This window comes from Vombatus ursinus, unplaced genomic scaffold (assembly GCF_900497805.2).
Source record: "Vombatus ursinus unplaced genomic scaffold, bare-nosed wombat genome assembly UNPS02014832.1, whole genome shotgun sequence".
Classification (NCBI taxonomy): domain Eukaryota; kingdom Metazoa; phylum Chordata; class Mammalia; order Diprotodontia; family Vombatidae; genus Vombatus; species Vombatus ursinus.
In genome coordinates, this window is record NW_020954610.1 from 49508884 (window position 1) to 49518215 (window position 9332).

At 34.1% G+C, this 9332-nt stretch overlaps 1 protein-coding gene across 7 annotated transcripts in view; it reads left to right on the forward strand.

The window, feature by feature from the left end:
* MRTFB (myocardin related transcription factor B) overlaps positions 1 to 9332 on the forward strand; it is a 253599-nt gene that overhangs the window by 242299 nt on the left and 1968 nt on the right. For all 7 annotated transcript variants that reach the window (XM_027839253.1, XM_027839256.1, XM_027839252.1 and 4 more), the window contains 3 exons: positions 2933 to 3094; positions 3446 to 3586; positions 6694 to 6754. In XM_027839253.1, the coding sequence (XP_027695054.1) occupies positions 2933 to 3094; positions 3446 to 3586; positions 6694 to 6754 (364 nt within the window). The remainder of the gene's footprint in view (positions 1 to 2932; positions 3095 to 3445; positions 3587 to 6693; positions 6755 to 9332) is intronic.

Consider the following 9332-nt stretch of genomic DNA (forward strand, 5'->3'; position numbering starts at 1 on the left):
ACCTTTTTTTTTTGTAAGTAGTAGCTTTGATATAGTGGAAAGAATTGAAGTCATTGGATCTAAATAAACTATATCCCAGTGTACTTTTAAAAAAATATTAAGTGTGATGGCTAAGCCACTATCAGCTGTCTTTGACAGATAATGAGAATAGGAAAGGTGCTGCAGGCCTAGAAAAGGATAAATGTTCCAGTTTTCAAAATAGGGAAGAGAGTGGAGTCTGGAAACTAAAGGTCAATAAGCTTCATTTTGATTAATGACAAAATTTTAGAATAAATTTTAAAGATTAGTTATCATGATTGAGTATCTAGAGATAATGATTTTTTTAAAAGCCAGCATAGCTCCATCAGTGATCTCAAAAAGCCAACATGGCTTCATCAAGAATATTTTCTTTACTTTTTTTTGACAGTGCTACTAAACTAGCAAATAAAAAAAAAATGCTACAAATATATAAAGAGCCAGATTTTAGCAAACTATATGACAATCTTTCATTTTATGATTTTGGACAAGATGGAGAGGTTTTGACTAGATCAGTAGCTAAATGGATTTGGAACCAGTTAAATGGCCAGACCTGAAAAGTAAAATTATTAATGGCTTAATATCATCTTGAAAATTGCTGTTCGACATTATCGTGAACTTAACAAATATGTAAATGACACAAAATTAGAAAGAATAACTAACACATTGGATGACAAAGGCAGATCCAAAAAGATCTTGACATATTATAGAATTTAGAATCTAGAACATAATTTAATAGGATAAATCTAATCTTACACTTCAGTTGAAGAAACTAACTTCATAAGTTCTAGATAAGGGACACAGGATTAGTAGTATTTTTTTAAAACAACCTGACATCTGTATGATAATGGCAGTCACAAAACCTAAGAAAAGCAAAACAAGACCAGAGAGGTGATAGTTCAGATTCAGCCATATCTGGAAAATTGTTCAGTTCCTCATGCATTTGGAATGGTATTTTATGAAGGACATTGGCAGCCTTTATAGCGGGAGACCAACTGGATAGGCTTCAAGAGATCCTTTAAGATCAATCCATATGAGGATAAATTTAAGGAATCAGTTTGTGTAGCCTGAAAAGGAATATGCTCTAGGAGAGGATGTGTTAGTTGTCATGAAAGAGGGATTAAACTCATTTCGCTTGGTTCCAGAGGGTAGAACTATGAGCTACAGACAGAAAATGCAAAAAGACAGACTTGGGTCTGATGTAATAAAAAATTTCCTAACAGTTAGAATTAACCAAAAATGGAATAGGGCTTGATAAGTCAATTTCCCCTCTTTGAAGATCTTCAGGCAAGGGCTGGATGTCTATTTACTGATATGCTATAGAAACTATTTTTGTTCAGGTGTTGGGTTAAACTAGAAGGCCTCTGAAAGTCCCCCTTTCTAACTTGTAAATTCTATAATTCTGTGAGCTCTGGGCTGGAAGTCATCAGAACTGGTTTACCATCCCAGCTCTGATACTAACTAGTTGTATGGCCTTGGTACAGTCATTTAGCCTCTCTTCAGCCTCAGTGTACTTTTAAAATGAGAGTTATTTTTAAAAATAATGACAAAAGTTGTTAGAATTCACTCTGAATATTACTAGATGGAGCTATAAGCTATAAGATGCATATCATTGTAAAAGAAAACTTTTTAAGAATATGATCTTATCTTCATATCACAGGATTTAGAAATGTAAAGCACTAGAAATATAAGACCTTTTTATAGAGGAAACTGAGATACAGAGAGATTAAGTAATTTGTTCAAGGTTATAAAACACGGTCCAGGTGTTCCATCTCTAAATCAGTGCTCTTTGTACCATATTATATAACAGTATTCTTCTGAGAATACCTTTTAAAAAACATTTATACATGAAAAAAGTATTTATATCCTGGCAATTAAATGTGTGTATTTATGTACATTAATGTATTAACAATAACCATTTTTGTTGGCTTAGGAGGACTGTTGGAAGTATTATCTTAACTGAGATATAGATAGGTAAAAATATGTATTCTTTTGGTTATCAACTGAGAGAAAGCCAACTGGTGTTAAGCATGTAGTAGGTGATCAGATGTTGTGGGCTAAATGATGAATTACTAGAAAATGATTGTTCACCAAGCCCAGAACATCTACTCGAAGGGAACCACAGAGGCCAGTTAGATTCCCTGTAAAAAGATAAAGGGAAATGAGATACTTGCCCAGGGTAACACAATAGCTAAAGTGTTAGTTGGACCTAGGTCTTCCTGATTCTAGGTCTAGTCCATGGTGCTTTTCATTATGCATAATTTGGTTTATTTTAAAAAAAAATTTAAAGATATAAAGGGTGTGGGTTACAAAAACTGGCCTTTCCTCCCAATTTTATTTTTGTAATCCCCCCACCCCTTTGGGGCCTTCCTGTTTCTAGAACTAGATAGTTCTTCTTGAATTCATTAATATAATTTTCATCATTAGAACATATTATCTGGAAAGATTAAGTTTAAAGTAATATTTGATGTCTATAAAACTATTATAGTTATGAGCAGGTTGAGTCATAATAAATTTAATAATAGTAGAATTAGTGGGCGTTTGATGCTTCTTAGGTACAGTTTTATACAGCAAGTGGTTAATTCATGAAACTCATAAAATCTCTTCCAAGCTTAAAAATATAAATAGGCTTAAGAAAGATGAAAATAAATTCGTAGATGGAATCATAATGAGTTTTTAAAAGAAGCTAGGGATGTTTGAATTTCATTGATCTTTTAATGTAGACATCAAAGAGTATAAAGAGTATGATGCTTCTAACAATAATCTGCCGCTTGGTACCAGTGTCAGAGACAGAAAATATTGACTAAGTTGGGCCAGTGGTTTAACTTGTTAAGTTCGTAAGTTATTTTTCTTTTATTCATGAATAATTCAAGTTAAACAGATAATAAGTTGATTGGAAAATATTGATCCATTTCAGGTTTTTCCATCCAGCTCACCATCAAATACAGTATTTTCCTATCAGAGACCACCTGTTACAACAGTCCAGCAGGCATTCATTAATAACACATCCAGCAGTGTTCTTCAGTCCAGGAATACTCAGGTTCCTTCAGTGCAAAATGGACCTAGCACTACCAACAAGGTAATCTTGTGTTTGTTATATAGCAGTGCCTACACTGAATACATTTATTTGAGAATATAATCCCTTACTGCAAGTATGTATGTCTACCATAACTTTGTACTTCTATTAGTATGAAATAGTTAAACAGGAAGAAGGAAAATTATAATTGGTAATTGGTATACTTGCCCCTAAAAATAATTTTGCTAGAATCTACTTTTGCTGTCTACTTCACAGTGTTACATTGCGCAAAGGAGAAGCATTCTTTGTTAGCATTATTTGGCTGTTGTATTCACTGTTCCTGGTGAAAAGTATGCAGGAAGAGTACAGATTTTGGTATTATGGTAATATATTTCTCAACTTTGTTTGGCATAGCCTGGTTCTCCATCTCGGCCTCAGCAGTTTATCATACAACACTCTGTATTTGGCAACACAGTCACCAAGACGAAAGATCCTCCCCGGTATGAGGAAGCCATAAAGCAGACTCGAAACATACAGTCATCTTCACAGTCAGAGGTAAGAAAAGACTAGTTACGATTTTTCAAGACCGAGTATAAATTAGCAACTTATAAAACGTATCCAGAATGAAGTAAGACTTACACTGTGCCCTGCCCAATACCATAGTGATTCCTTTGAATCAGGTGGATCTGCCATGCCAGGAACAAAAAACTTTCATTATTATTTGTGAATTATAAGCAGTAAAATTAATAATTAGTACTAATTCAAATCTGTATTGGAGTTGAAATAATAACACTAGATTTGTGCTCAAAAATTAATAAAGTTCATTGCATTTCTTTTCCATTTCCTTTGAAAATTCCAATCTTTTGTTTAGATTCCTCTTCCTCTCAGAAACCTTCCAGCATTGTGGTTCTGTTTATTCATTGTGTCAGATTAAAGTCAGTTTGGCATGCAAGGATACTTATTACCTGGCCCTACCTTTCCTACTCAACCTCAGCAAGGCCTTTCAGCTTCCAGGCAGTTACATTGCCCTCACATCTTGTTCATTCCACCTCCTTCCAAGTTTTTGCTCATGCTCACCTGCAGTGCTTATGATAATCCAAACTTCATACTTAAACACTGAGTTCCATTTGCCTTTATGAACTAACTCAAATCCACCATGACCTTTCTTCTTTTAATTCTGTCAACATTTATATATTTATATGCTACTTATGTCTTTATATCTATATGCATGTATATTTCCCATTACATAATTTCTTATGTGTCTTTATCTCATGTATGTTGTTTTATCTCCCCAATTAAATTGTAAGTTTGATGAGGTTATAGAGACTTGACTTTCTCTATATTTACAGAATAAAGTTTGAAAACCGTTCTGTGTAAAAGCTTTTTTCATTCTGGACTTGGCAGAGAAACCTTCCCCAAACATGTAAAGTCTTGGTCAGGATGGAGACAGCCAAATTTCAGATGTTACCTTTACATATGCACAGCAAGCATCCATACATAGGATGTTGGCCTAGCTCTGTCGAGAAATTAACAATGTTATACTGTCATAAAGAAAAACTATTATGGGGTAGCCAGTTCGTGCAGTGGGTAGAGCACCGGTCCCTGAGTCAGGAGGATCTGAGTTCAAATCCTCCCTCGGACACTTACTAGCTTTGTGACCCTGGGCAAGTCACTTAACCCTGATTGCCTCTCCCTCTCCCCATGCCCCCCGACCAAAAAAAAAAAAAGAAAAGCTATTATAATTTTAATTATATGGACAAAGATAAAAGATAATTATATGCCTAAGCTTTAGCAGCAAGCAGGAAGCCAAAATAGTAGTTGTTCTAATGTTTGAGTTGGTTTCTTTTTAATTATATCTGTTGGATATTTCTTTTGGGCAGTAGGTTGTATACAAGGAAGATGAGAGGGAAGAGTTAGGGTACAGCAAAGAGGGAAAAAGTAACTGGAAGGCAAGGACAGTCTCAATGAATTTTCCTTTGAGGGACAGTGAAGACATGTTGGCAAATAGATCGCATTAGTTTGCTTCTCCTTTGGAAGACTCCTGGTCTACTGATGTTGTCATTGGGGTTACTCATGCTGTTGCTGCTTTTTCCCCATTGGTGCTTTGTAAGCAGTTAATAACCCTTAGCTTTTTTTTTTTAACCTTAGTTTTTGTTGTCTTGTATTAAAGCCAATAGATAGAATTTCTACTGCATTATTACAATAAACCAAATAGTGACAAGGGCATAGAAACGTAGCATTCGGTTTTGTTGAATTCAGTTCTGAAGCGTAGATGAATGTAGGATGTTCACTGCTTAAGTAAATGATCACCAGAAAAACAAAGTATGGGCCACTTTGGCTTAAGGGGTGCTGATAAGAACACCTGGATTTCGGTTTTTCAGAATCAGTATTTACATAGTGGAGACAAAGTTCAGCATCAGTTCTCTGTCATTGATATATGCTAAATGAGTGCAGTGCTCCAGTAGTCTGAGGTAGTTGGTTGTATATATGTGTTTTTGTCTTTAAATTCATATACTCTAATCACAAGCTGGCAGTTAAATGAATTCTTTGGAAACACTGAAAATATGCAGAGTTTCAAGTGAATTAAAGTGCGGCATTGGAGTTTCTTGATTATATATGCAATATAACAACTCCATATTAAAATTTTTGAAAAATATGTTTGTTTCTTTCAATAGATTGCTCATTTGAAGATAACTGGTCTGAATGGCACATGTCATTAGTTTAATTGTGGGTTTTAATGGCTGCTGTAGATAATATTACTTATTCATTACAGTTTGCTTATAAGGGAAATTCACATCTAGTTCATGTTCTGAATATCAAGTAAATAATGAGGCAGATATTATAAAGCAGTACTTTCCCAGAAACCTTTTTTTTTGCATGACTTTATGGCATGTGCATAAAATTTGTTATGAAATAAAGTTTTATTAGATAGTCTAATGAAAAATGATGCCGGCATTTTATTGAGTATCTCATCTCAGAATCATGAAGAACACTAGAAGCTTGATAGTGAGATCCCTTCCTGTCAAATCTTATTCAGGCAGGTAGCACGAAGCAAATGATACACACCACTCTAATGCATGGGGAAAAAAAGCATAACCGCTTGTTTAGAGTTGCGGCTCGTGTCTGAAAAAGGAAATGGGTAATTCTGACATTTAAGGAACAGACTAATTCTTTGGTCACCATACCACATGTATCATGCCCCTGGAGATGCGATCTCAATGTCTTTCTGTTCCTTTCCACCCCTTGCCTCCTTTGTGCTGCTGTTCTCTCCACAGGGCAAAGTAGAAAGGGAAAAACTTGCTAGCAAATGTGTGGAAAGAAGCAGAAAAGCTCTAATTTGAGGACATATTTTCCCAGAAGTCCTTAAAGCTATAATTCTCAAAACAAAACTCCTAAACCACTATAAAAATAGCAGTCTTACTAGAACTAATAGAAGCAGCTAGGTTTGACATAGCACTGAGCTAGGAGTCAGAAGACCTGTCTCCTAGACTTAATTTCTGGCATTAACCAGCTTTGTAACTTTGGACACTTTTCTTCATCTTCTCTGAAACTCAGTTTTGTACTCTACCAAATAAGGCAATCTTTAAGTATTCTATAGTTTTTTTACATGGCTTCATTGATTCTTTATGAGAAGGAAATTAATCTTTATTTTTTTGTTATAGATTTCCAATGCACATAGTCAACAGATGGATGACCTCTTTGATATTCTCATTAAAAGTGGAGGTAAGTCAAAAGTTTCAATAAAATATGTGCAAGAAAAGAATTTGGATGTTTGTAGTTCTCTCAGTGAGAAACAGGAAAATACTTTAAATTTGTCACTTTTGAGACTATTGAATATATTAATACAGTAAAATTCAAAGTTTTTATATAGCTCACAGTTCACCTTTTGGACTGCAAACATAATCTTATAGGTATAATGGAACTAACTCCTTATTGTTAGAAAATATATTAATGTTAAAGCACTAAAAAAAAGTACTATTAATGATAGAGGCAACATTATTCACAAATCTACATGTTAAAAAAAAAATAATGGTAAAATGGCAAATTGGAACTGGATGAACAGTTTTCAAAATCTTTTTTTGGAAAAAATACCAAAGTCATCATATGAGTCCAAAAGAATAATAAAGGAACTTAAAATATTATTCCACAATGTCTGTAAGTGGGTTAAACTAATATGTCTCTAGTAATGTTAATACAGTACAAATGCAGTGCTAAAGTTCTGCATATAAAAAACATAAAAATAGGTCATTATTTTGTTACGATTCTTTGTAAACCTGAGAATTCTAACTAAAGCATTTCTTCAAAGAGGTCATGTGACTTCTTTGCTTCAGTTGCTATAGTTGTACAATTAGTATAATAAAATTTCCATTATAAAGATTGGAATGTTTCAGAGGATTCTGAAATACTGAGGCAAACAAAGTTTAGGAATATTATTAGAAATAAGAAAGATTAAGAAATTTCACTACATACACATGCAAAAATATTGATATTGAGGTTGATATTTCATTTGTAATGTTTGACACACACAGGGCATTACTGAAACTTGACAGCATAACTACATATATAAATAGTTTTAGTTCATGAACTATACTGACTTTAAAAAACAGATTAAATTCATCTTATGCCTAAGCTACCTTAGAAAATTAATTCCAACTTGAGAAATTAAAGAAATTAGGTATTTCATGCTTTTATTTCAGGAATAAAAAACCAAGTAATTAAGTCAGCAAACATTTGTTCAGGGCCTACTGTGTGCTAAGGCCTAGCAATGTGCTAATTAAGCACAGAAACTATAAAAAAGGACAATTATAGTAGTCCTTACTGTCAAGGAATGAGTTCATGGTCTAACAGAGGAGACAACATGAAAACAACTTTATCTACAAATAAGATACATATAAGATAAATCGGAGATAAACAACAGAGTTGGCTGTTAAGGGGGGAATTGAGAGAGAATGAAGAATAGCTTCTTATGGATGGTGGGACTTTAGTTGGGCCTCGAAGGAATACAGAAGGTGGAGTTGAGAAGTGAGAGAATTCTAGGAATGGAGGATGACAGCCAGTAAAAATGTCTGGAGTCAGGAGATGGAGTGTTTGTGCAAGAAATAGCAAAAAGGCCAGTGTCACTTGGTTGCAGAGTATATGGAGGAGAGAAAAGTGTAAGAAGACTGGAAGGGTAGAAGCAGGGCAAGGTATGAAGGGCTTTGAAGGCCAAAGAATTGATCTTTTGTCCTCCTGGGAGGCAAGTAAAAAGAAAGGAAAGGGGCCATTTTGGAATTAGAAACATTTTGGGGGGCGGGGTGTTGGTTGAGGTTCGGGTAGATTCCTCACTTAAATGAAGACTTTTTGATAGTAAAATGTCAATTGGGCATGTTACATTATGTTGTCAAAACCACCAATAATGAAAGTGCCTATGATTAAAATGGTGGATTTTATAGAATGTTCTCTAGAATTTCAACCACATCCTTAAATCTTATGGCATTTGTGCTTTTCAAAACAGTTCTAGGGTTGACTCCAGACAATGAAATAAACATGAATTACACAAATTAGGTTGTATGCAATGATATTATAAACAGTCTTGCTTTACTTAGTAATCTGAGCCATTAAATACAATTTCAGTCCATCCACATTGGATATTATGAAATGTTGACATCCATAAGATATATGAATTAACACAAACTATGTAACTCAGATTCTCAAATGAAAGAGTACAATTTTTTATTCAGTGATATTCAGAGAAATGGGAGTGGGTACTGTGTAGCAGATGGTACACTAAAATGCCACATGACCTGACGTCATGATTAGTGTTTGGCAAATCATTGCCAAATCTTCAAACTTTTATGTAATGTCAGAAAACAAGCAAAAAAGTTGAGTCAAACAAATGATCAGCCTCAAAGAAAAGGGTAAAATGCATAATGTGTCACATGCCCTCTTGACTCTATATGAGAACTGTACAAAATAGAATAAATTATATATGTTGGTGCTTTTCTTAAAAGCAAAACGCAGAGATGACAGATCAAATCATGTTATGATATTAACCTGTTTGGCAAATGAGGGGAAAAAACATGTAATGCAAATACTTTCTTTGTAACATAAGCTAAAAGAAAGTACTTTAATGTGTTTGGATCACTGCCCTGCCTGTGCTTTAAAAAGATTTAATGAAAATAATTTTTAAGATATCAGTACTTGTAGAATAGGCAAATTAATGATGTAATTAAAACAAAAACTTCAATCGTAGTTCTAAGATTTTAGGCCTTCAGCTTTAAAAGAGCTAACACACACACACACACACACACACACACACACA